Genomic DNA, 27000 nt, shown 5'->3' with positions numbered 1-27000 from the left:
ACCGCTATTTTCTACCAGAGTTCACTCCTACCTCAAGCTGTCAGAAAGGGAACCTTCCTCAGGAACAGCTGCACAGGGAGGGAGCTGATCTTTTCCCTCTCTGCTGAATCGAAGACTGCAGAGGTTATTCCTTCTTCACCCAGGCATTGCAATTACATGGGATTAGGAGGGATAAAATCCCAGAGCAAGGCTGGTTGTGCGCTCACACCACCAGACTCCAGCATGAGGCCCCCACAGCGGTGGCTGCAGCCTCTCTGCAATCCTTGCAGGGACCCTCTCGCCCCTCCCAGGCGTTTGTTCTCCTGCCTAATTAATTTGGGACCAGGCCAAGGCCGGGCCGGGCCCTGGCCGGGCTGCTGGGGAACCGTCTTCTCCCGGAGCCGTGACCGGGCCGGCCGCAGCCTGGGGCTCGCCCGCAGCGCAGATCCCGCCCGAGGCGCGGCGGGAGGAGCAGCCGGGGGCTCCGCGGCCGAAGCGGCCCCTCAGCCGGTGCCGGGCCCTCAGCCGCGCCGGGCCCCCGTTACCGCGGCAACCGCGCGGCCCTTCCCGGCAGCCCCCGCGCGCCGCCGCCGCCATCTTGAGGCCTGGCAGCGCGCCCCCGCGTCCAAGATGGCCGCCCGGCCCTCAGCGGGCACTTCCGGCCGCGCTGAGGCCGCGGTGCTGGTAACGGCGGAGCGGCCGCGCCGCCGCCCGGGCCCGGCCCGCCGGAACGGCCTCTGAGGCCTGTGGGGAGCGTTACCGGCGGACATGGCGCTGCTGCTGCTGCGGATGGGGCTTCTCCGCGGCCGCTGCGCCTTCTGGCGGCCGCCCGCCGCCGCCTGGGCCCGGCCCCGCGGCTGTGCCTTCGGAGGGGTTCGCGGCCTGCAGGTAACGGGGCCGTGGCGGGGCCTCACCGGGGGCTGAGGGCACCGGGAGAGGAGAGGGACCGGAGGGAGAGACCTGTGGTTGTGCTGTCCCGACGGTCCGTCGTGTCAGCGCTGTTGAGCGCTGGTTTGGATAACACCGTGGAAATGGTGGAATTATTTGGGTGAGAAGGGTCCTTAGAGGTCATTTTATTCTAATCACCTTACATTATTCCGGGTTGCTCCAAGCCCCATCCAGCCTGGCCTTGGGCACTGCCAGGGATCCCAGGGCAGCTACAGTTTCTATTGCTACTTGTGCTTTCTTTGCTCTGGTTTATAAACATTTCTGAAGTCATATGGGAAGTGTCCAACCAGGAATCCCCTCCAGGGCTCCCAGCTGCTGTCCTGGCTCACCCACAGCATTTCCCTGGTCAGGAATCTGAGGCTCAGGGAGGCCCACAAACCTTCAGCTGCCACAGCTCCTTTCCAATCATTGTCCTGTGTTTCTTTCTCTCCTTCCTCAGAGCCTCCTGGCACCAACACTTTCCCTGCCACGTCCAGGCCTCGGTGGAGTCCTGACAAAACAACACATAATCCAGGACCCAGTCAGACTTTGGAATCTCCTGGGTGAGTCCTGAGGAGCACGAAGGGACAAGGTGTGATTTCATAAGGGAATTGACCTTTCCTTACCTTCTCCTGCATTCCTGAAAGGGCAGCAGAGGTGTTCTGTTCCTGGATGTGGGAGGTGGGGGGGTTTGCAGGGACCCAGGTTTGTGTTTGGGGACAGGAATGAACAGTGGCACCTTCCCATGAGAGGCTCAGGGGATTGAAGAAGTGCTGGAGTCATTAGAATTTGTGTTTGTAGCTTTTTGGCTTTTATTGGAGTATCTCCCATCATTCCTGGGAAACCTGATTTGATTCCATTACCTGTATTTCCTTTAATGATCATTTCTAATCCCAAGTGTGAGGCTGTTCCTAACTGCCCACACAGCAATGGCTGTGCCTTGGGAATTGTGTCCATGTTTCAGTACTAAAGAAGTTTCTCCAAATTATTTCCCTTTTGCCATCAAACCACTCTCTGATCTCTGTTTGCCTGCAGGTAGCACCTCTTGGTTTGCTACATCCAGCTCTTGGGGGAGCAGCCAGAAGAATGGAGGGTTCAAGAAGAAATCTCCACAGGAGGAGGATGGTATGTGTGTGCCAAAAATTCTGGGATTTACTGAAACACTCAGAGGGGAACACAGGGAGGAAGCACCTTTGTGCTTCCCTTTACCTGGGGCTAAGAGTGTGTTTGAAGGTGAATTTTAGATGATGGACTGGAAAATACAAGATGGATCAAAATATTTCACTTACCTTCAATGTGGATGTGTCCCTACTAGTGAATTCCTGGAAGTTAAATATAAATTCCTTAAAGAGCTCTCAGCCATGTTACTGATTTATCTTGTTTCTTCTTTTTTAAATCAGTTTTTCCAAATACTTTTTTTTTTTTTCCATGTCTTATTTGCCTAGCCCCAGGCATGTAAAGAATTTTTTGAAAATTAGTTTATCTCCCTAAAAACCTGTCAACCACAGAGTGGCTTGGGTTGGAAGGCACTATAAAATCATCCAGCCCCCTGCCATGCCTCCAGAACTTTGTACTGCAGGTTGGGAGGCACCTCATGTCATTACAGACTGTAATTTAATTTTATAATTCATTTTCTAAGCCTTTACCTGCTTACCATCAAATGGTGTGAGCACTTGGCTTTTGCTTTGCTGTGCTTTATAATTGAGTCCTCTTGGACTTTTTGCTTTTGAAGTCAGAAGTCAGCAGTTGCTGAGAGGCTGGCTGGTGCCACTGCAGTGTCCTTAGGGCAGAGCAGTGGCTTTTCCTTGGTGGTTGGACTGGGATGCAGTGCTCAGTGGGATGTGAGTGCAGGTGTCAGAAGGAGGGGAAGGGAGTTGGGGTTGGGATTGGGGCAGGAGGCCAGGGGATGACTGAGCACAGCACCTGGCACTGCTGGGGCTGTTGCAATCAGTAACCAGCACACACTGCATTCCATGGCCTCTCCTGCTGTGATTAATGGACAGCCTGGCTCTGGGAGGGGAATGTGCCCTGTGTCTCCAGGGGAACACTTGTCTCTGCTGTAATTATTACAAAGAACTCTTCCAACTGTCACCGCAGCCCTTGCAAAGATTTTAATCAGAGAGTTCACATTTGGGGTTAATGGCAAATCATTGCTTGGTGGAGACTCAAAAGCTGGAAGTATTCCCACAGCTGCTGCTTGCAAGTGTCACATGCAGTCCCTGGGACTCCTGAGTGCTGTGGAGGCTCGTGGTGCAGTGGGGATGTTGTGCTGTGCAGTCACACTTCACCACAGCTGAGAAATAGATCAGGTTTGTCCTTAATTAAACACAGACTAGAGGAAAGCTTGGTGTTGCCTTGTAGCTTTCTAGAAATGGGCTTCTCTCCTGAAATTACTCAGCTGCAGGTTAAAAGTCCTAGAAAGATTTAATTCCTGGAAATGGGAGAAGTTGTGTCGGGATGTCTGATGGGCAGCTTCCCCTTGGGTGATGTTTTTGGGAACACACCCCTGATTGTGTGTGTTTAGAGCAGGTTATGGGCCTCCACTTGGTCTGAAATGAAATAAAGTGCTATAGCAGCAGTTGACTCTGGCACCTTCAAGGAACTTGCACAGACATAGATGGATTTTCCTGTCAGGATTCACTTTCCTTAAGTAGTTTATTTTCTCTGTCAAATCTTTCTATTTGAACCTGCTCAGCTTTTCAGGATGTTGTGCAGACTAAGTTTTCTATCATGTATTTTAATATTCCCTAATAAGACTGTAGTGGATGTCATCCTGCAGCCTTGGGATGAATTCCTGAGTCCTAACAAAGCTGGATGCAGCAGATAACACTTGGTGAGGGGATGGCAGCAGAGAACAAAGCAGATGAGCTGGACAGGGAGCCTGAGCTGTCACAGCCCTCTGAAGTGATGACTTTGCTGCCAAGCTGCATTGTTTCTATTTAGGAACAAGCCTTTCCTGTTCAGTGTGGAGCAGAGCTGGGAAGCAGTGAAAAATGAGGCTGTGCCTCTGAAGGACAGAGGACTTTTTTTAGCAGCTGCCTGGGTCATATGTTTGTCCCTGGGTTTTGTTGCAGCATGCATAGGGCCTAATTGGTGACCAGTGATAAATGCTGGTGTCAGGACATTTGTTATGAATTTGCAAATAAATCAAATCTGGGCTGCAGCACTGATGCATTAGAGCCCAGTGGCACAGAATGAATTTATTTCTGGGTTTAGAAGGGTATTTATGTGTGCCGTGGTGCTGTTGCTGTTAAATTGTATATCAAGAGCAAGTGGTAAATTATGTATTGGGAAAACTCACATGTGACTGGAAAGAGGAGGAGATATTTGTTGTCATTTGAACAACTCAAACACTGGCCAGCAACTGACATTGAACTGTGCTGTGACAATCCTTTACAGCCCACAGAATTGTAAATTTGCCTGTGCAGTGCAAAAATAAGTGTTGTGAGACTGGAAAAATATTTGATGGCAGATAGTTGAAGTAAAGCATCTCTTTTCCATGTGTTATTGCTTCAGTGTGGCTGTAGTACAATAATAGTGTGGGAAAGCATATCCAGCATAGGAATCCCTCTTGGACACAGATCCTTAATGTGGGCAGGTTTTCAAACCCTCTGAAACATGAGGTGAGTTGTATGGGAGAAAATCCAGGGAATTTGGTTAAGGCTGATGGATTTGCAGTGTATTTGTGTTCAGTGCTATCTCCCATTCTCTGCAAATGCAGGTATTTACTGAGGCACTGGATGCATTGCTGGAGTTGAGGTGCAGGTGCCAGGAGATCAGAGCTCACCTGGAAACAATAATGTGCTGTGGGATTTACCAGGGACATTGGGATTACTCTTAATATTTTCTGCTGTGGAACCATGTTGTATAAAGTGGGTTATAGTCATTCTGCAGTTTTGATTTCTAGCAACAAAGATTCTGTGACTTTATTTGACTTCTGTCAGGGCCAGGCAAAAGAGTCTCGTTTTAGCCTAGAATGATATTTGGTGGGATTTTAGTGGGTTTGGTCCCACTAGGACCATGGGAAGCCCAGTCCTTCAGGGGAAACCAAACATGCAGCACAAAAACCCCTCAAAAATACCATTGTGTGAATCTTTGTCATTTAATTACCCCTTCTTTGGGTCAGAAAACTCCACAACTGCACATTAATCCTTCTTCCCCTGCTATCTCTTTTCCTGAAGAGGAGGAGAAGCGCAGGAGGAAGGAGAACCAGATGCACCTGGAGCGTTTGCGGGCGCTGCTGGTTCTCACCTTGGTGGTGCTGATGCTTCGCTTCATGATCAGCGACAACAGGGAAGGGACCAACATCTCCTGGAACTACTTTGTCAATGAGATGCTGTCCAAGGGGGAGGTGCAGAGGATCGAGGTGGTGCCTGAGAGTGACATTGTGGAGGTTTATCTGCACCCAGGTGGAACTCCACATGGACAAGTTGTGAGTGACTCCCTACAGCTGTGAGTGGGCTTAGATAATACTGCTGGAGGTGGCTGAATTAATGGTCTCTAAAACTCCAGCTGGTAAATTTGCTTTGGTTCTTTTCTTTCTTGCATTTGAAGTTCAAAATTGAAACTAAGACTTCCAGTTTGAATTGTGAAAGTAATTAATAATGGCCTGGGGAAAAAAAATATTTTGTATATCTAAAAAGCTGTGGAAATTCAGATTTCTTCTACCAGCTCAGTCTGGTGTGGGAGAAGGTGTCCAGGAGATTGTAAACCCTTATGACTGGATTTTGTTTCAGAAGTTTTCTCCTGTTTGGATTTCAGTCATGAGTGTTCTGTCAAACTCCATCATCTTTTTTTCCTAAGGCCAGAGAGTTCCTAAATTCACTCAGAGCCCTGGTGTCAGTCATCTGCTCCTGAATTAATTGGTGCAGGATCAAAGGGTTGAGGCTAATTTTTACCTGAGCTGTCCATGCTGTGCCCCTCTGCTCCTTGCAGATATTGATAGATATATATATATAATAAATAACATTTCCATGCTGCTGTGGCTTGCCTGTCCCCAGAACGTGACCCTGCTGTACACCATGCGCGTGGCAAACATCGACAAATTCGAAGAGAAGCTCAGAGCTGTGGAGGATGAGCTGAATATTGATGAGAAAGAGAGAATCCCCATTTCCTACAAACACCCTGGCTTTTATGGAAAGTATGATATCAATTTGTCCTTATGTTATTCTTGTGTTGGTGATAGCATCCTTTGCTTGGGAAAAAGTGACTTTCAGCTAAGTGTTACCTAAATATTCTAAATACAGAACAGAAAAGTGGGCTTAAATTTGGAGCATTGAATGAATGTTTCTGAAAGATAAGGTGCTTTAGATGCACATTAAATGTTTGAAAAGTGAGGGTCCTAGGAGTTCTGTAATTGCAGCATGCAACAGGCCAAAATGTTTGAGGTCAGGGTCACTGAGTTCTTGCTCAGCTGAGCATTTTTTGTCCTCATAATCAACTCTCCAAGTGCAGAGTGTGATAGAAATCTTGGCAACAAGTGATGTTACAGGCTGGGGATGCACTAAGCCTTCCTTCCTCATTATAATGCTTTGATTTTCCCACTGGAGATAGCCAGTGTGTGTAATTCCTCATCCCAGACACCTTGCAAAAATGTGAAGTTTGTGTATGAGTGGATACCTGGCCTGGATTTCATCCTGTCATTAACATTTGGGTGTTTTTAATGTGTTGTTGAATATACAAAGATACGATTTTTTTAACTAATCAATGCAATATGAGACCTCCAGTTCAAATTCAGAACTTGCCAATTTTTTCAGACTTACGTGTAACAGGAAGAGAGGACTGAACAGACAACCAGCCCCCAACACAAGCTGTTTCCCCTGCTCATCAAAAGAGATTTTAAACAATTTTTAAGAGCTGTGATGGGGTGTTAAGTTCTCAGAAGAATTGATGTATGTCTGGGGGATTTGGTCTCAGTCTGGAGTTGGAGCCTGTGAGGTGCAGAGCCTTTGCAGCTTGAGCTCTGCTCACTCCAAGCTGTGGGTGCTCAGAGTGTTTCAGAATTAATCCTGTTTGCAGAACAGACAAACTGAAGGTGACTTTCAGGTTTCAGTGTTGCCTTTGCATCTCTCACTGAGCAGAAAAATGCAGCTGGGTATGCAGCTCCTGCTGGTCCCTTGCTTCAGTAAATCATCCCTCTGTCAGAGGTGGAACACACATTCCTGATGTAAAGCACAAAAGTGTGGCGAGGCTGGATGGTTCCTCTGGCATGTGGAGCAGAGCAGGGGCCCCCCAATCTCAGCCTGTCATCTGGCATAGGATCATTTTGCCTGCTCTTGGAAGCATCCTTTCTTTAGGGCTCATGGGGTATTTGTCCTGTAACTGTGTTAGACCTGAAGTGTCATCTCAGCTCTGCATCTCCCTTCTAGTGCAGTGGGTGTTCCAGAGGATCCAGAAAACTGACAGTGTAGGTGCTGGAGCACTTTTTTCTGGCATAAAGGACTCCTGAGAGATTTGACTAAGGAGGAACAAGCAGTCTCTTGATGGGAGAGCCACACTGGGATTTCTGCCAGGATTAGAAGGGCTGGAATCCCTATTGTTCCCAGACACTGTCCTCAGCAGTGAGCTCCCTTTGGATGCACTGCCAGCCCCAGTGGATTCTGCTGCGGGTGTGATCTGAGTGCCTGGAGGTCCTGCTTGTTTTAGAAGCAGAAATGCCTCTGAAGTGGATGGGGAGGTCGAATTTCTTCCACAGCTGTAGGCACTGTTTGCCAATGTCCTCTGCTTAACTTCTTAGGTTATGTAATGGTTGGGGTTTGGGGTTTTATCTATCTGTATAGAAACCTGTGAAAGTTCCATTTTCTGCATCACATCTGCTGCTTTGCACTCTAGCCTAAATGTCCTTTAAAAAGTAGCCATGTTGGGTAATACTGACCAGGTTGTGGCTGAATGCTGCTCTTTGTACTTGTCTTTGTCCTTTCAGTGATGTCCTGTCCCTGATAGTGACCCTGGTGGCCGTGTCCATGCTGTGGAGCATCTTCCGCCTCTTCAGGGTGGCGAGCAGGGCTGGAGGCTTCAATGCCTTTGTGAGTAGCCTGGCCTTTCAGCATGTTTTGCAGCCTGTGGGGAGTCTTGGCTTCTGCTGGATTCTCTCCTCCCCTTTTCCCAGCAAAGTCAGTGCAGGATGAGGATGAACTGGTGCCAAGGACTCTCCAGTCTTGCCACATCTTGCATCCTGTGCTGATCATCTTCCTGGCTGGTACCTTAACTGGCCTTAGCCGAGGTCCCTTCCCTTCCCAATGGCAGGAAGGGCTGAGCTCAGGGAATTTCAGTCCAGTTTGCTGTTTTCAAAGCTTGCTAATGAGCTGCAGCTGCAGATGGTGTTTTTCACTGGGCCCTGCCAACATGCCTCCCATACAGCCAGAAGTAGGAATTGCTGCTTTCTGCAAAATGAGTTCACAATTTATAAAATATGTTCAGATTCTGGAGTTCATTATGTGTTGGCCTGTTCTGCTCCTGCTGCATGCCTCACTTGCAACACCAGGCAAACCTCCTCCTCCTCCCCTCTCCCAGCCTGGCCTGGATCAGCTGATGAAACTGCAGGAATCAGCCTGGGGTGCTCTGTCCCTGACCACAGGGATTGGGGATGAAAACACAGTGAATTCAGTCCCTTGTTGGATTTCCCACTCAGTCTCCTCCGCAGTTCTCTCTTGGCTTTGAGATTCTCTTTGAACAAAAGGATGCAGCTGCTCAGAGAAAAAGAATATTTTAAAGAAGTGTTGAGTAATGAGGCCTTGAGGACTAGTTTGTGTCCTTGCTTAAGTGGGGACAGCCAGGCCTTGAGTTTAACTCTTCCTTTAGATGTTTCTGAGGCCACAGAAGCCATAAACCTTCTTCTGAAAGAAAAAACCTCTGAGTAGCTGCTTTGAGCAGAACATACTGAGCACTTATGAGTGGGATGTTTAACTGAATTCTTGTTTTGACTCTCGTTGTGGCTTCACATGCATCAGGAGATGGAAACGTGCTGGCTGTTCAGTTTGAGAACCTGTAATTTTGGCCTGGGACATTTCCAGCAGAAACCCACAGCAGCATCAAAGACTGTGCAAAGTGTCTGTGCTTTTACAAGTGTTGGCAATTATTTACCACAGACAGTTATTTGCTATCAACACATATTCCTTGGAACTATGGTTGTCCCATGTGTATTGAGGATCAGAGCATTTAGAAATCAGGGAGGAGATCCCAAACCCTAGATTTTGGACATCTGCATGTTTTTAATAATCATCCCTGCCTGCTCTACATGGAGCTTGAGCTGGACTGTGTTGTGACTATTACTGCAAGTTTACTCTTGTCTCTTCCCAACATGTGGATAAATAAAGTTTGAGTCAACCATCCATCTGGGAACTTTCTCCAGAACAAAAATCCATGAAACACCAGTGCTTTGGTAGGGACTTTAGTGGTGTTTGGTGGGGACAGCTGAGCTGTCTCCCTGGGCTGGGCTGGCTCCCAAAATGTAGCAAACAGCCTTTCCAGACTGTTGCCTTGTCCAAGTTGTTTGGTCCTTGTGCTGCTTTCCACAGAACCAGCTGAAGATGGCTCGTTTCACCATCGTGGATGGGAAATCTGGAAAAGGGATTGGCTTCAAGGATGTAGCAGGAATGCATGAGGCAAAAATGGAAGTCAAGGAATTTGTGGACTATTTAAAGGTATGTAAAAATAGAACAAAACAAATGTTTGCTGCCCACCTTCTGGGACAGAGGGGTAACCTGGGGAGGGGGTTGCTCTGCTCTTCATCCTTGGTGGTTCTGGGCAGCTGCTGTTGAAACAAGCTCTGTATGTCCAGTTGCACAGTGGGAATGCAGATGGAGCTGCTCCTGTTGGCAGTTCAGAGTTGCCCAGGCTGAAAACACTCTGGGAAGCTCTGGGAAGCCCCACTGTGGTGCAGGGGCTTGGTGTGAGCTGTGGCTCTGACCCAGCTGTGTTGTCCTTGCAGAATCCCGATCGCTACCTCCAGCTCGGGGCCAAAGTGCCCAAGGGTGCCCTGCTGCTGGGCCCACCAGGCTGTGGCAAGACTTTGCTGGCCAAGGCTGTGGCTACAGAGGCCAAGGTGCCGTTTTTGGCCATGGCAGGCTCTGAGTTCGTGGAGGTGATTGGAGGTGAGGTGCTCTCAGGAGCAGGGGCAGCTCTCTGTCTGTTGTGGAGTTGGAGGGGCTGGCTGGGCTTCCTGCAAAGGGCTTGGCATGGGGAGGATGAGTTGGATACTGAGACTGAAGATATAAAGTGTTTGCAGTGATGCAGTTCCTTAATTATGTAGTATCTGAAGTGCATTTCTGGTTGCTGCTTTCTGGCAGAGTGCAGCTGTGGTCCTTCACCTGCAAGCATCCTCTCTGGCTTCCCTGTACCTATTATTAAAGCCCTTGACTGAGGCTTCCTTCCTAGTATGGAAATACAGATGGGGAAAGTAGGGCCTCTCTGTGCCTTGGGACTTCCATCCTTCTCCTTTTCTTCCTTCCTTGCAGATCTCTTGAGACCTGCCAAGGGTCAATATGCAGGAAAATGCTGAATATTTTTGCTTTGAGCTGTGGGAGGAACAGGAGGCCATGTTGGGAGCTGGAAGCAAAGCTCCTCTTGCAGCAGCTGTAGGAATCCCTGCAGGCTGAGGAGCCCAGTTAAACCCAACTCCAGGACACACTGAGCCTAAGGAGTAGCACGAGTTCTGAGGCTGTTTGTGCCGGGAGCGTTGGGCAGGGGCTGCCACATGCAGAGGGTTTGGAGGTGAGGGCGGGCAGTGCTGCAGTGCCGGTGCAGCCGCCCGGCTCAGCGTGTCCGTGCCGCAGGTCTGGGCGCCGCGCGCGTGCGCAGCCTGTTCCGCGAGGCGCAGGCGCGCGCGCCCTGCATCGTCTACATCGACGAGATCGACGCCGTGGGCAAGAGGCGCTCCACCAACGTCTCCGGCTTTGCCAACGCCGAGGAGGAGCAGACCTTGAACCAGCTGCTGGTGGAAATGGATGGTCAGTGTTTCTCCCTGCCCTTGTCTCCTCAGAGGTACAGCTGTTCGTCGTTGTCCTGCTTGAACCTGCCAGTGTTCTCTTGCTGAAGTCTGAACCAGTCTGAGCCAGTCCCTAAATTTAGTAAACTTTAACTCCCTGGAGTTTCAGTCCAGCTGGCCATTGCATGTTGTTGGATACTTGCTGTATCCAGTCTGAGACAGGTAGTGGTTTAAAGCCTGTCAGAGGTTAGAGTTCGGCTGTCCTAAAGGGACAGAAACCATGTAATACATCAATTCTCCTGTCCATTGTCTTATGTTTGTGTTGTCTGCCTCACCACAGGATCTCTGAGTTGAGGGAGATAAGCTTTGCAAATGAGTTCTGGTTTGAGGCCACACTTGTGTTTGGTTTCTGGCTGTTGTGCACCTGGAATTGGCCCTTTGCTCAGACACTTTAACACAAAGAATAATCTTTTGGCAGTCCTCAGTCCTGTCTCTGTCCAAGCCTGCAGCACTGACCCAATTTGCAATATTTCTGTTGCTAAATCTTACTATTGCAGGGTCAGGAATAACCAACTACCTCCCCATCAGGGAGTGTTTGTTTCACTTTTCTCTTCACCGTAACTGTGACTCATAGCTTGACTGTCATGTTGTCTCATCACACTCTCTATATGAAAAAATTAAAAGCCATTGTGCACCAAAAGCATCCCCAGACCTGGGTTCCAGCTGCTGGCTCTGTACTGAGTGTTTCCAGTGGAGTAGATGATCTTGACAAGTAAGGCCAGTGGTAACACAGCCCAGCAGTCTTGCCTTGGGTGGGTCCTTTTCTCCCCTGACTCTGGTAGGGTGAGCTGGCCTCTGAATTAAATGGAAGCCTGCATTTCTGTTCAGGAGTGTATAGTCAGTGCATTGCACATCTCTGTCCTAAAAATGAAAATGTCTGATTTCCATCAGTCTGTAAAAATGAGGTGTGGTTTCCAGAGTGTTTTCCTGGTGAGACTCAATGCAGAAATGAGGGTTCAGCTCAACTGGAAAGTGAGTTTAGAAGGTAAATGTTATCCTCAGTGTGTACTTTATAGTCCCTTGTTTGCAGTGTGCTGCCTGGTTTATTTTTACATCTATATTATCTCATTCTTTATTCGTGTCTCATACAGAATCATGTACAGGGTCCTTCATTTTGCTCAGTGCTTTATCAAACACGCTAAAAAAACAAACAATCCAAGGAATTGACTGTGTCAAACAGGAGACAGCTGGCAAGGATGTCAGCCTGGTGCTGGGAACATGGGATCAGCAGGGATCCTGGCACGTGTCACTGGAGTGTTACCTAACAGAGTGTGCTGCCCAAAGCAGCACTGATGTGCCATGTGCAGCATAGCAAAACACTGCCCAGGCTGATGGTGAGTAACGTGTTGAGGAGGGGAGCAGTTCTGCCCCAGGAGTGGTGAGTAAGGAAGGAAGCCTTGAGATGGAAGGTTGAGAGCTCTGGTTGAGCTTAAACTGAGGGCTGAAGGCAACACAACACCATAGAGCTGAGTCGGGTCTGTGCAAAAATCATGTACAAAAGCAGATCAGTGAGTCATCAGTGATTGTTGGATTTCTGTGATTGAATGAGATTCCTTGGAGGGAAGGGAGAGAGAGAGCAGGAGGATCAGAGCTGTGCAGGCTGCAGGGGGCTGAGGACACCACGAGCTGCACGGGGTGAGTGCAGGCTGGGGCTCAGTCACACTGGTGTGAACATTTTGGAGAAATCCCAGGGCTCTTCCCTCAGCAGCCTCAGTTCCTTCCCTGGGAGTTTGCTGTGGGTTTGGGAAGCAGCAGGACGTGCTGGGAGAAGGGAGGGGGCGGCTCTGGGAGAGCAGCCTTGGGCAGTGAATCCTCCCTGTCCAGCTGCAGACAAGCAGAGAGGAATGGCACCCAAATCTCTGCTCTGGATGCTTTCAGAGGAGCTTTGGCAGTCCTGGGCTGAGCTGGGGGTTTGTGAATGGAAGTGCAGAGATGTGGTAGCAGCTCTTCACCTGGAGCCCTCAGACAAGTCCTGAGCTGTGCCATGTGCAGCCCCGAGGCTTCCTTCAGGAAGGGTCCCCATTTCAGTGCCACTGTCCCAGGAGGTGTCCAAAGGCTTTTGGACAAATGGCTGCAGGGTGACACAGTAAATCTGCAGGTGAGATGCCCACCAAGCAGTGGATTGCTCAGTGTGGGGGAGCAGGGCACTTACAGCTCAAGTAGACTTGTTTCCTTTTCCCCTTTCCTTTCTGGAGTGGTTCATTTGTGACCCTTGCAGGAACTCTTTTCTTCAGGCTGCATTTTCAGAGCTGTCTCTCATTTGTTGATGTGTTGTTGAAATGTTGTTTTTGTAGCCTGTTCCTTTGGCTGGTCTTTGCCTGTGACATGCCAGGTGGTGTTGCATTAAGCAAGTGGGGCAGAAGCTGATGTGAGGAGGATGCTCTCAGTGCTTCTGTTTTTTTTATTTGTTCTAATAGTCAGACCTATTTTAAGAGAGTCTTCTCAGCTGCAAGGCAGATAATGCACTGTGCCATCTAATCCTGCCATTCCTGGAGTGCCTGCCAGTCTCTGCTTGTTTATCCCACTCCAGAGTGCAGTGTGATACACGCCTCAAGGATGCTCAGCTCCATCCTCTCCAGCAGCTTGTTTAGGCAGGAGCCTGCAGAGAGGGAGCACCAGGTCTGCTGCAGCACAGGCTGGCACAGCCAGTCCCCTGCCTCACCTGGAACCTTGATCTGTGCTGAGCTCTTGCACGCTGACACATTTGGCAGCTTCTGCTGGAGCTGAGAGCTGAAACTGGCCCAGCTTACGTGCACAGAGCTGCCTCTCCACAGCGTGGGACTTGGCAGAGGGAGCACATGGGACTGTAGTGTCCTTTCCCTGGGAAGGCTGCTGTGTGCCAGGGCTGGGGAATGTGCTGGAAGCAGGTGACTCATGCCCAGGGGCAGCCTGCAGGCACCTGGAGGAATGCAGTAAATAACAATAAATGTGGGGCAGTGATTCAATGGCTCCCCACTCAGGCAGCACAATGTCTGCCCCTCTTTGCCCTCCTGCAGCTGCCAGTGCCCTGCCCTCCCTTCTCTTCCCTTCCCCAGGAAATCCTGTCTGTCTATTGAGAGCAGCCTGTAAATCCCAATGCTCCCTTCACCTTAAAGACTTGGAGACAGAACCTGCTCTGACTGGCTTGGCCAAATTCTGCCCTGATAATCAGTGCAAAGCTCTTGGGTTGTGTTTTGTGTCTGGTTTTTGTGGGTTCTGCAGGGCCCTGCAAGGTGCCTGTGAGGTGAGTGAGGAAGCAAAGAACAACTCCTGCTGTAACATGGCCCTTGTTGGGTGGCAGGGCTGTTCTCTCTCTTCACTAACCTGAGCAGCTCAGAGGAAAGCCTCTTCTCCCCTGGAGGCTTGTCTGTGACTGCAGGCTGAAAGTAAATAAAAACTGAAAGGGTTTTCTATGGAAATTAGTGGAAAAGACTGCTTCAGCTAGGAAATGCTGCTTGTACAATCTGGAGCTAAAGGCTCAGGAATTGACTTATCCTGGGGGTGAGAAGGCATCTGTGAACTCATCAAAACAGAGATTCTGTTCTGGGTTCTAGTTGGAGCAATTTCCAAGTGTGGCAATAGGAAGGGGAAAAAGAAGTCTTAAGCCAATACTTGCCAAGTAAATGGAACTGGGATTTCAGAGTGTCCATGATGACCAGGGACTGGCCTGGGAGTTCCTTCCTGACTTTGCCCCAGGCTGCAGGGGACACTCAGCCTCAGCAGCCCCAAAGGGGGTGTGACCACCCTGTGGCTCTGTGCAAAGCTGTGTACTCTGTCCCTGCCTCCAGCCCACTGTGTGCCTGCACTGCAGTCTGAGGTGGGGGAAACCTCCTCTGCTCTTGTTTTTGGCAGGAATGGGGACCACAGATCATGTCATAGTGCTGGCTTCCACCAACCGTGCTGATGTCCTGGACAATGCCCTGATGAGACCTGGCAGGCTGGACAGGCACATCTTTATTGATCTCCCTACACTGCAGGTATGTTGGACCAGCTGCCTTGTCCTTCCTGTGGCTGAGGTGTCCCAGTCCCTGCTGGTCTCACTGGCCTGGCAAGGCTGAGCTTGGAGGAGATGGAGATGTTGAGATGTTGCCTCTGTGTGTCCTTGTTCTGTTTCTGTTCTGAATGAGGGATTTGTTGTGCTAATGCAGTGGCCTCTGAAGTGACTGGTCTGGAGGTCTCTGCTCTGGTAGGGCCTTGGCAGTGAATTATTCTGTGGGGTTCCCTTTGCCATGCAGATGCAGAGCTAGGTTTGTGTCTTCTCTTCAGGAAATTGGGAAGCACCTAATTGGCAACTGGCTGGTGTGAGAGCTTAAATTGTCATGTGCCTTGAGCACTATGTGTTCTGTAGGTTTATGGCCCTCCCTATCCTTGCAAGGCTCCTCATTTTCCTTTAGGCAGCCTGTTAAGTGACTTTCTCCTTCTGAATGCTTTTTAAATCCATTTACAAGAGTTCCATGTCCGCTGTGTTGACATTTGTAGCAGAGTTCTGGGAATAGGCTCAGCTGCAGTGAGGATCTGTGTGCTGTGCCAGCACAGGCTCTTCCTCTCCCATCTGTGCTTCACTGTCCTCTGCAGAGTTTTCACTGAAAATACCTTAAATGCCTGATAGAATCTGGCCCCGGAAGCATGAACTGTGCAGCTGCCCTGAAGGAGGAAGGGGAAAAACCCTGGCAACTGAGCCCATTGTTTGAGTCAGGATCTCCTGGACCAGCTGAATGAGTCACTGGTGGCTGCTGGCCAGCAGCATCTCACCCCCACCTCCATCTGGGAAATGGGGGCAGGCTGAGGAGCTGCTGGATGGGCTTTGCAGTTTGTGGTTTGTGCAGGAGCAGGTCGAGGCAGTCAGAGCTCCTTCCTGTGCAAGCTTTTGTGGTGAGGGAGAAGTTAAGACAGATCAGAGTGAGAGTGAGGAGGGGAGAGCAGTCCTGAGAGAGAAAGCTGTGACTCAGGGAGGGCCTGGTGCATCTGTTGGGAATTTGAGAGCTGGGTGTTTATCAGGGCTGCTGGAACTCTGCAAGGAGAGTCCTGCCCTCTGCTGGCACTGTCAGTGTCCCCTCTGCTGGCAGTGCCACTGCCCTGCTCCTTGCCATGCACAGCAGGGCCCCATTGTGACCCCTGGGGGCTGAGCTGGGCTCAGGTGCTGGGTGTTCTTTACAGGAGAGAAAGGAGATCTTTGAGCACCACCTGAAGGGCCTCAAGCTGATCCAGGACGGCAGTTTCTACTCACAGCACCTGGCAGAGCTGACCCCAGGATTCAGTGGTATGGCATGTCCTTGGGCTGCTCCTGCTCCATTTAGGTGCTGGGGGTCTAACAGGGAGTTTTGGGCAAAAAGGGCTTTTTTTTCTCCATTTCTGTGGGAAATAGAAAAAAAACTTGTGGCAACCTGACCAGCTCCCTGGTGACTTCTGATGAGCACTTATTCATAACTATTTTCAATCCTCTGAAATTTGTTGGATTAGCAGGGTGGGGAGGTAGGGTAAACAGACTTGTACAATGCTCAGGTGCCCAGTTCCCAAGGGAAGGAGCCAGTCATGCTCCTCTCAAAGCAGTTGATGATGAGGTGCTGCACTTCAGAGGAGAGATTGTTAAATTGATTTCTGTTACCAGGAAAGCAATGGAAGGAGTAGGAATTATTTTGCTGAGCAGAGTAGAAATTGGACAGCTCTGCCTGGCTCCTGCATCAAGCCTGCTTCCAGGGTGGGTCCCTGGGAGCTTGAAACAGTGCTGAGCAAGGGGCTCCAGAGTTCCTGTTGATGTGGAGTTCCTGGAATATCCTTTTCTGGGTTTCCCCTCTCCCAGGCCCCAGCACGCTGCCTCTCCGTGACTGCTCTCAGCAGCCCCCTGCCACCATCTCCCACCCACACAAACTGGGAACAGATGTTCCCTCTCTTCTCTGAGGTTGAGCAGAGCAGCAGCCTGTGCCAGCCCACTGCCCACACCATCCCTGTCCCTGGGAGCCAGCCCTGGCCTCAGCCTGCTCCTGGATTGCTGAGCTCTGTGTGGTATCAGCATTCCCTGCCAAAGCAGTTGTATTATTCAAATCCAACATCAACACCATAGGCTGGGGTTGTTCTCTGTTCCCAAGGAACAAAAAGCACAGGCTGTTCGACTTCCTTAGGTCCTTCTCCAGATTTGTTTGTGCCCTTTTCCTCCTCTTGAGTTCTCTGTCCCATCCAGACCCAGTGTAACTCCTGTGAATTCCTGTCTGCAGGAGCTGACATAGCAAATATCTGCAATGAAGCTGCTCTTCATGCTGCCAGGGAAGGGCACAAATCCATTGATACCTCCAACTTCGAGTATGCTGTGGAAAGAGTCATTGCAGGTGAGAGTGCAGCATGCCATGGAATTATGGGCTGGTTTGGGATGGGAGGGACCTTAAAGCACATCCAGTCCTACCTTCCATGGTCAGGGACACCTTCCATTATCCCAGGTTACTCCAAGCCCTGTCCAACCTGGCCTTGGACATTTACAGGGATCCAGGGGCAGCCACAGTTCTCTGGGCACCCTGTGCCAGTGCAGCAGCATTTCTTGGTGTTGCCTCAGGGGTCTGCTCTGCTCAGGTGAGGGGGTTACATCCCAGAAAGACAGATGGGTTCAGACTGTGCTCTGGATTGAAGGTCTTCAATAAAAGTCACAAAAAGTTCTCTGAAAAAGACCCCAAATGGCTCCCATCTTCCTGAATCTGCAGGAGTCTGAAGCCACAGGTCAAAGAAAAATGGCCACTGTCAAAATAATAAAGGAGAAAATTTGAATCCGTGTGGCTTTTTCAGTTTAGAAGATTGGGCTGTTGTGGGTTTGGTTTTATTTGTGTTTTTTTAGCAAGAAGAGTGACAATATCTGTGAATTTTTCTTGTTGCTCTGGACACCTGCTGCATAAATATCAATAGCAAATAGTCTCTGCATCCTCACCAGCAAGAAATTAGAGATTTTTCTCTCTGCTGTCCAAGCTCAGGCTTTGATGAATTGGCAGAATAAACTGCAAGACAGTAAAGCACTGTTCTCCCTCTGAGAACATCCTGTGGCCTTTCCCTGCTGCTTGTGCCACTGCCAGGAGAGGAACCTCTGGAGATTTCCCTGTAGCAGTGTGTTGTAGGGAGGGGAAAAGAGTTCCCAGAACTCTTGACTTCACCTGGGGTTGAATCTGGAAGGTTTTGGGCTGGACTGCCCTGGAGGCAAGCTGTGGATGTCATAATCAGCCACTGAGCTGCTTCCAGGCTCCATTCCCAGAGGGAGCCTGGGCACAGATTGGCACTCTGTGCCTTTTGAGGGGAACGTGTGGAACAGGATGTTTGTGCTGGGTCAGTTACTTCCTGATGCTGGAATTAAGTCCTGAGTGTTTGCTTTATCAGAAAATGCTTAGAGAATTTCTCATTCAAAATATGATGTTTGAGAGAGTTCCACACAGCTTCACCTGTTGCAGAAAAACAAAACCCCTGGAGTGCTTTGGCTAAAAGCACAGATCCCAAACTGCACTCAGGAGCTCCCAAGAGTGGACAGTGAGACAGCTGTAGTTTTAACACACAAATTCTAATCAGGTCCACCAAAGATCACAGAATCCTGGATTGGTTTGAATGGAAAGGGACTTTAAAGTTTATATTCCAACCCCTTCCCTGGGCAGGGACACTTTCCACTATCCCAGGTTGCTCCAATCCCCATCCAGCCTTGGACACTTCAAGGGCAGCACAGCTTCTCTGAGCAGCCCCTGCCAGGGCCTTGCCACCCTCACAGGGAATTTTTTTTTCCCTGATAAACCTCCTCTTTTTCAGTTGGAAGCCATTCCCCCTTGTCCTGGTGCCACATGCTCTTGTAAAGATGTTCTGTGCTCTCCCATCTGCAGGAGCACAAGCACCAAACATGCAGGGACTCACTTGCCTTTCCTTTCTGGGCCTTGCCTTAGTTCCCCAGGCTGGGAAGATAAAGCCAAAAGCAGAGAAGGCTGGGGGAGCTGGCAGCAGAAGGCATCTCTGGGATCCATGTGGTGGGGCATTGCAGGACATGAGCTTTGGCAGTTAGAGCTGCCTGGCCTCACTCAGGCTCTGGTGTGTGTAGGAGGCCATGGAGTCTTTTTGTTGCTTAATCAGATTCTCTCATATTAGCAGGACTGGCTATTTTTTGTAGACAGATTTTAACAGACCCCAAACAACCCCCCCAGCCCCTGTATTAAATGTACCCTTTCCATGTCCTAGGAATGCTTCTGGGTTTCACAATCCAGAGGGCATTTCAGTTCCTATAAAAGCTTTTCTTGAAAGAAAAAAGATATTACTGTGCTTTCCATTAGGAGCTTCTGGTTTTAATAAGAGTGGGGTGGAATCAAAAGGGAGCTCTGCAAGACCAGAGGCCCTGTCAGCCTTAAAGCTTTGTGTTGCTGTAAGGGAGGAGCAAGAACTTCTCTGTGTGGTAGCTCCCATTGTGTTTTTAGTTTGGGAACAGAAAGCAGTCAGTCTCCTGGGAGTGAGGGAAGAAACCTGCTGAGCACACAGAGCCTTTTAGGGCTTGGCTTTAGAAGATGGAGCCTGTTTTCTTGCTGGGCTTTGTGTAAGGCCAGCAGAGATGCACCAGAGCTGTTTCCAGGGTAGCTTGTGTCATGAATGTGTTAACTACAGGCTTTCAGGGCACTTCCATGCCTGGAGATGATGTAGGTAAATAAATAATCTTGCTGCTTTACAGCACTGTGCTGTTGTGAAGTGCACAGCCCTTCCCTCAGTGGGCTGAGTGGATTTTTTAAGTGTCTGTGTGTATGTATGTATATATATACATATATTTACAGAGAATAGATACATCTTTCTGTGGAAACAGCCATCCAGGGCCATGCTCACACACTGCTGAGGGCAGGGTAAGGGACTGACTGATGGAAATCCAGGCAGTTGCAATTAATCTGCTGTTCCATCATGCCTGGCAGGGCACAGCAGTTTGCAGGGTCCCTGAGCAGTAATTTTACAAGATCTGCCACACTAATTTTGTTGTTTCCTTGTTTAATGAAACCCTTGACTTTGTTAAAAAATTCATGTTAATAGAATGTTGTTTTCCAAGACATGAAGCAAGCCTGGTGCAATATTGGTTCTGACTGGCTGCTCTCCCCTCTGGGCTCTGTGTGGGGACTCTGGCCTGCAAATCCTGGCACCTTTTAGCACCCAAAATTCTGAGCTCTAATGAGTGCCTGACACACTGTGTGTTCTCTACTCACTTTTCCTATTTGCTAGAAGTTTTACTTCCATTCACCCTTTTTTTTTTTTTTTTTTTTTAACCTTTTTGGACTTGCTCTACCAAGTTGGAAAATAGATACTTTCAAAAATCACCTTTCTGGAGGAAGGGTTAATTGGTGAGTTATGGCTTCATTTGCTGGTTCTCAGGAGCCTGGGAATAAGCTCATACAGATCATGCCTTGTGTAAGCAGAGACTTTTCCAGGCTCTGGAGAAGGATTTCTGTATCTACTCCTGCACTTCAGCTGATTTGAACACTCTTAATGCACAGTTTTCTCAACTAGCACCTTGTGTGTATATATATATATATATGATATAACATCTCCTCTCTTGTTCTGCTTAAGGGACTGAAAACAGCAAAATGAGTGTGGGACTCTAGCTAGCCTCATTTTGGGTTTTGTTGTTTGGGGTTTTTTTGTGTTGTTTTCAGATTTTTTCCACAAAAAAAAAGAGAATAGTAAGCTGCTTTGTTACAGATGCAGCCCTGGCAACAAGGTTCTTGAGCTGTGATCAAATCAAATGTCAAACTGTTTTTCTGATGATTATGTCTGTTGTAAGGAGAAGGGGGTAAAGTTTCTGCCAGAGTTTTCCAGCAATCCCAGGCATGGGTTGATTTCCACCTCGGGGCAAACATTTTAGTTCAAGGGGTTTTGCTGCACAAAGAGTTCAGCCACAGGCTGTGCCCTGGGCTGGACCAGGTTATGCCCCAGTGGTTGCACCTGTTGATAAGTGATCAAACCCTGTGTTCCCACAGGCACTGCCAAAAGAAGCAAGATCCTGTCACCAGAGGAGAGGAAGGTGGTGGCGTTCCACGAGTCGGGGCACGCGCTGGTGGGGTGGCTGCTGGAGCACACCGAGGCTGTCATGAAGGTACCTGCCCTGCCAGGGGGGGAGTGCTGAGCCTTCCCTGCCCAGCACTGCTCTGTGGCAGCCTGAGAGCCTGAGCTGCTGCAGCAAAGTAGAGCAAATTCAGAGTGACAGTCATTTTCCTTGGTCATGGAGTCCAACTGCTCAGCCACCGCTAAGCTAGGACAGGTTCAGGTGGGGTATTAGGAATAAATCCATCACTGAAAGGTGGTGAAGGGTTGGAGCAGGTTCTCCAGGGAGGTGGTGGGGTCACCATCCCTGGAAATGGCCAAAAACAAGCAGAGGTGGCGCCTCGCAGCATGGATCACGTGGCTGGGGTGGGGCCTGTGACGTGGGCAGTCATGTGACCAGGGTGGGGTCAGTTACACAGGGTCACGTGCCCCAGGGTGTGTCCACATTACCCCATGGGGTCACATGGCCTGGGGGTGTGTCCACGTGACTTTTGGGTCACATGCCTGGGAAGGGTAGGTGCACGTCATGCTGCAGGGGTCATGTGATGCTAGGGTGTGGCCAGTGACGTCATTGGGGTCACAGGGGCGTGGCCAGTGATGCCCAGGGGTCACGGGTGGTGGCATTTGGTCAAAGGTTAGGACTGGATGATCTTGGAGGACATTTCCAACCTGAAAGATTCTGTGGTTATATAAACCACGTCCCTAATTTATGCTCTAGAGAAATCCATTATTAGGCTCCATTGATGATAGTGCTGGTGCAAAGCTGATTAACCAGCTATAAGAGAAACCTTGCAATTAAGAATTAGAAGCAACTGAGTCTCCTGGTGCTGCTGCTCAGTCATGACTTCCAGGCTGCTCCATGCAAATGTGATCCCTTTCCCAGCACGTTGCACCAGTGAAGCCTCTGCAGGAGTTGCTGTGAGGGTGATGCAGAGCTGTGTTTCCCAGACTGGGAGGTTGTCTGCCCCAAGCCCTTCTCTGCAGGGAAAGGCCTCTCTGGCACCCGGGGATGTGATCCCTGCACGTCTCCTCCAAAAGCTGGGACGCTGGGGGGAGGTGGGGAGTGAAATGACAAGGGTGACAGCTCCTTGGCCCATTACCAGCACCACATTCACTCTGAATGACCCATTGTGTAAGCAGAACTGGTGTTAATTACTCTCATTTAGTGGGTGGGGAAAATGGCTGTTATTTTTCTGAATGCTTCTGTCTTTATGCAGGTACTGTCAGGGATTCTGGGGCAGAATCAGTGAACTCTGTGTGGCCTATGCACTCCAAAGTAACTCTTAAATTTCAGGATTTCTGTGGCTTGCTGTTAGGGATAATTCCCTGAGCAGGAAGTGTGTTTGTCTGTCCGAGGCAGAGCCCTCGGTGCAGGAATGAGGACATGCTGCTGTCCTTGGCCATGGACAAGGAATGTCCAAGGAATGCAGAGGGCTCTTCCTGCCCTCCTGAGCTGCTGCAGGGAGGGCTCAGGGGGCTGCCCTTTGTTGCAGGTGTCCATTGCCCCTCGGACCAACGCGGCGCTGGGCTTCGCTCAGATCCTGCCCCGGGAGCAGTTCCTGTTCACCAGGGAGCAGCTGCTGGAGAGGATGTGCATGGCCCTGGGGGGCAGAGTGGCTGAGGCCATCACCTTTAACAAGGTCACCACAGGTGAGGAGCCAGAGCCTGGCATGGGCAGGTGAAGATCCAAGGGCAGATGGTGGTTTTCCTGTACTAGCAAGAGGAAATGTCACATTTGACACTTGGAGGTTTCAGGGGTGGTTGTCACTGTGTTGTCTCAGACTTGTCTCAAAACCTAAGTCCACAGTTGCCTGATGAGGCTCTTGAGAAGACCTAGAACCTTCTTTGCTGTTTCCAACTGATTGAATCCAAATAGGATCACAGCATGGTTTGGATTGGAAGGGAACCTTAAATCCCATCTCATTTTTACCCCTTGCCATGGGTATAGACACCTTCCACCAGACCAGGTTGCTCTGTGGGCAGTTTCAGGTCAGGACTCAGGTGAGCTGGCCAATTAAGGTCACTCTGTCACTCCTGGGACCTGCAGGAAGGTCCCTCAGTGGGTTGAGTGTTCACCCCACGGGCTGCAGTGGCTCCTCTGCTCTCTCCACTGGTAGGACACATGCTTGTGCAGGATGTGCTCTTCCTGCACTGAGCTGAGGGCTGGCTAGCAGTGTGTGTGTGTGTGTGTGTGTGTGTTTGCTGCCCAGGAGCACAGGATGACCTGAAGAAGGTGACCAAGATTGCCTACTCCATGGTGAAGCAGTATGGGATGGTGCCCAGCATTGGGCAGATCTCCTTCCCTGACCCCGAGAGTGCCCCTGGCATCGGCCGGCGCCCCTTCAGCCAGGGCCTGCAGCAGATGATGGACCACGTAAGGCCACCTGGGATAAGGGCTGCTGTTTCTTCTTTGCTTCCTGCAGTTCACTGAAAAATAGCAAGTGGTTTGCACCCAAACAATTTGCATTTTGCTGTTGGCCAGTGAGTGAGCACTTACCTGCTCTGTGACTGTCAGGGCTGTGCAGTGAGGCAGCAGGAACAGGCAGAATCCCACCTGGCTGTGAGTTCAGCCCAGTAGCCTGTGCTGTGCGGGGCTGAGATGGTAAGAAATCTGTCTTAAAGTCACAGTGTAGATGTGTGCATTTCCTAGATCAGATGTAACTAAAATGATGGTCAGATTGACTGCAAATCTGCCTGTTTTCACAGGAAATTTGGTTTCAGTGCTGAAAAAACACACTGCTTTAGTTTAAAAGTCAAAGAGGTAGAAACAAAAAAGTTCTGTTTCAGAAGCACCATGGCTGTGCTTCCTTGGATTTTGTGCTGAGCTGCACCTTTGGCTCCTGGACAGCCTTAATCTGCATTTCCCATCGAGCTGTGCTAGGGCAAGACTTCACTGCCCCTTATCACCAGCACTCCTTGGGCTTTTTTCCAACCTGTTTATCCACAGTTTCTGTTGATGGGAACCACATTCTGCCTGGCTCAGTTTGCAGATTCCATCCCTCAGTGCTCTCCTTGTTTAGCCACACATTGTGTTTGTTGCCACCTACACCCCAACTCCCTCTCCTTGTTTCTTGAAGGAAGCCAAAATCCTGGTGGCTCAGGCTTACAGGCGCACAGAAAAGCTCTTGCTGGAGAACAGGGACAAGCTGCAAACAGTGAGTTGAATTTTGTGGGGGTTTGTTGGTTGGGTTTTTTTGTGTGTTTTTAACTGGTGGTTTTGCTGCTTTCTGTGCTCTGTAGCTCAGCTGTTGCAGTGTTGTCTCTCTCCTAGAAAGTCTTGTAGTGGGAGTGTTGGGAACCAGTGAGTGTTTACTGTGTATCCCCCGGATTCAGAGCAGGCACGGGAGGAATGCGTGTGCCTTTCCCAGCAGTGAGTAGTCTGCCTCCTCACACCAGCTGGTGTTTGCAGGGTAGAGGAGGAGGACTGCTCTGTGGAAATTATCAAAGCTGGAATTTGTGTCCTTCACCTGCATTTCTCTGCTTGCCTCTTGGCAGTACAGTTTTCTGGGTGACTGTTTTTTGGGAAGCCAAGCCAGTAATCAGGTGGACAGGGTCTGGCTTTGGTGCAGGAATATGGCATCTGTCACCTTGGCTGATGGGGGCTGATTCCTGCTTTCTGGTGACTCCAGGCAGTTTTCACTCCTTAATGACTGAGACACCAAGGAATTCTTGTTGCAGTGCCTCCTCCTATTTGTGTCCTGACAGTCTTGATCCAGCCACACAACCTGGCAAGTCCCCACCTGTGCCAGGAGCTCTGTGCCCAGTGCTGAGCCAAGCTTGGGTCACAGCACCCTCTGTATCTCCTTGACTTCCCTTCAGAATTCCAGTCCCTGACTTCTAAAATGACCAGGAGTCAACTTCATGTTGCCTATTTTGCAAATCAAGCAATTCTTTTCCTTAAATCCTCTTTTTGAACAAACAAGAACAACAACAACAACCCCTTCAGCTATGCAATGTCAGGCCTCCAGTGTGGAGGAGAGAGCTGGGACACACTGCTGTCCCTGGGACAGTGCCCTGGCAGCTCTGCAGCAGGGATCCTCAGGGGTGTCTCTGCAGGCTCCTCTGTCCTGCTGCTGCCATGGAACAGCAGCCAGATGTTTGCTAGAGGCTCAGCACAGAAAAACTTTAAAGTGCAGCCAAAGTATGTCCAGAGTCAGTGTTTTGGTTGCCAGGCCAGCGTGTCACATCTCGTCAGCAGCATCCAGCAGTTCCACACTGCACAGCCACCTGCTGCTCCAGAGGGGCCAGAGAATTCCACTCTTCTGGAGAGGAGCTCGTGCTGCCCTCCAGCCCCTGCCTGCAGGAACAAGCAGCTCTTTGTTAGTGCTGTGTGTGCAGGGAAAGCTGCTCTGCCAGAGGTCTCTGTGCTGCTGCTTTGGCTCTTGGGCAGGGCCACAGGTGCAGTGACAGTGGCAGGAGGGACACTTCTCTCATTGTTCCTGGAGCTCTCATTCCAAATCATTCCCAAGAGCTTGCTTTGTTTCCTGCAGTCACATTGTGCATTCCTGGCCAAACGTGCTTTTGGGAATGATGCTGGAGCCTGGAGAGTTTGTTCCTGGTGCCAGTAGCTTCAGGGCCACCCTGTGTGTGGTGGCACAGCCGGGGTCTGCTCCTGGGGGCTGCAGATGCTGAGGCCTGAGTTGAGCTGACAGTTCAGGCCAGCTCAAAGAAACAGTTCTCTGCTCTCTCTGGGGGCTCCATCCCTCATTTTGCCTCCTTCCTCTTTTCCAGCTGTCCAGTGCCCTCCTGGAGAAGGAAGTGATCAATTACGACGACATTGAGGCGCTGATCGGGCCCCCGCCCCACGGGCCCAAGAAGATGATTGCCCCTCAGAGCTGGCTGCAGGCAGAGAGGGACAAACAGGACACCAGGGAAGAGGAAACACCTCCCCAGCCACCCAGCCAGGAGGAGGAGGAGGAACCACGCCTGAGACCAGTGTGAACCCACTCCCACGTGGAGTGGGAGGGCTCCAGAGGTGGATTGGACACAGACCCTTTGCCTTCTCAGCTCTAGAATCAAAGATGCTGAGCAGGGAATTGCTGTGCTGCTGCTGCTGCCCCAAACTTAAGGAATGGCTACATGGGCTCTTTGAGCTTTATCCTGCAGGAAGGAGAACTCCTCAGGGTTTCAGAATTGATTCCTAACGGGGTGGTGGTGATTAGGAGTTGGTTAAGTCTGATCTGCTGTGAGAGTTTCTTGTACACAGGAGCAGGGAATGTATTCCAGTGGGTGGAAGGTCCCATGTAAGCCACTTGTAGCTGTGCTCTGTGCCATGGCAGGAGGGCAGGGCTGTGTCCTCAGCATGGGGACACCCCTGTGGGGCTGAGCTGGGCTGCTGCAGCTCTTGTGTAACCTTTGAACACAGCACACAAACAGCCCTGGCTGGAATAAACTGCCCACAACGTGCTGCTGTGTGTGTACAATGTGTCAGGCTCCGAGGGGGTTTTGGCACACATGAAGCTCATTGGAACTGTGGAGTGGCACAGGACAAGGGCCTCAGTCTCCCTGGTCAATAATTTATATCCAGTTTTTACAGTGAGTGTTTCTCAAGCAGAGGTTGAGGCAAACTGTACAGAACTGAACAGTGGGACCTGGAAACCAACTGTGGAGAGGGTGACAGCACACATGGGAAGACTGTTCTGAACTGCTGGTTCTGAGCTGGAGAGGTGTTGTTGGAAATCCAGTAAAGCAGTTGTGTTTGTTGGGAATCCTCAGGAAAAGCTGCTCCATCCTCGTGGCTGTTGCAAAACAGGCCCTGCTGACAGGGTTGTCTGGTGTTCATCAGGGAAAGCATTAAAGTGGTTGTTGCTGCCTGGAGTGCTCTGGCTGGCTGCATCTTTTAGGAAGGATTATTGTCTGGAGTTATTCCATCAGGACTGTCTGTGACCTGAAAGACCCCAGCCCAGCCTGGGCTCTGACAGCTCCCAGCCCTCGGGCCTTTGTCACAGTCCCAGGCTCCTGTCCTGGGGAGCCTCCTGCTTCCCTGAGATCATGTTCTGCACTGTCCTTTCCCTGTCCCAGCTCATTCCCTGGGGGCTCTCAGTGCCTAGAGAGTGATTTCCCTTGAGTTCAGGGACACAAGTACTTTTCTACATTTTGGATGCTCCTTC

At 50.1% G+C, this 27000-nt stretch overlaps 1 protein-coding gene across 3 annotated transcripts; it reads left to right on the top strand.

The window, feature by feature from the left end:
- The first annotated feature begins 578 nt into the window (after positions 1 to 578).
- SPG7 (SPG7 matrix AAA peptidase subunit, paraplegin) lies at positions 579 to 26707 on the top strand. 3 transcript variants are annotated; one of them, XM_079315975.1, is made up of 17 exons: positions 579 to 867; positions 1367 to 1469; positions 1942 to 2031; positions 5088 to 5338; positions 5907 to 6046; positions 7829 to 7931; positions 9423 to 9548; positions 9836 to 9998; positions 10680 to 10853; positions 14723 to 14847; positions 16028 to 16130; positions 17083 to 17193; positions 20827 to 20942; positions 22384 to 22540; positions 23101 to 23264; positions 23968 to 24045; positions 25622 to 26707. In XM_079315975.1, the coding sequence occupies exons 1-17, from the start codon at positions 748 to 750 to the stop codon at positions 25829 to 25831; spliced, it is 2334 nt and encodes a 777-aa protein (XP_079172101.1). In that variant the 5' UTR covers positions 579 to 747; the 3' UTR covers positions 25832 to 26707. The 3 variants fall into 3 exon arrangements, with proteins under 3 accessions (XP_079172101.1, XP_079172102.1, XP_079172103.1); XM_079315976.1 differs by having other exon boundaries at positions 1367 to 1473; positions 1946 to 2031; XM_079315977.1 differs by lacking the exon at positions 10680 to 10853.
- Positions 26708 to 27000: the final 293 nt, after the last annotated feature.

The sequence above is a fragment of the Erithacus rubecula genome, assembly GCF_903797595.1.
Source record: "Erithacus rubecula genome assembly, chromosome: 12".
Taxonomy (NCBI): Eukaryota; Metazoa; Chordata; class Aves; order Passeriformes; family Muscicapidae; genus Erithacus; species Erithacus rubecula.
This window is presented reverse-complemented; position numbering and strand designations above follow the sequence as displayed.

Coding starts and splice junctions, on each gene's coding strand:
- SPG7 (XM_079315975.1), top strand. CDS start 748: ATGGCGCTGCTGCTGCTGCGGATGGGGCTTCTCCGCGGCCGCTGCGCC. Junction 6,047..7,828: donor CACCCTGGCTTTTATGGAAA/GTATGATATCAA, acceptor TTGTCCTTTCAG/TGATGTCCTGTCCCTGATAG. Junction 22,541..23,100: donor CTTTAACAAGGTCACCACAG/GTGAGGAGCCAG, acceptor TTTGCTGCCCAG/GAGCACAGGATGACCTGAAG.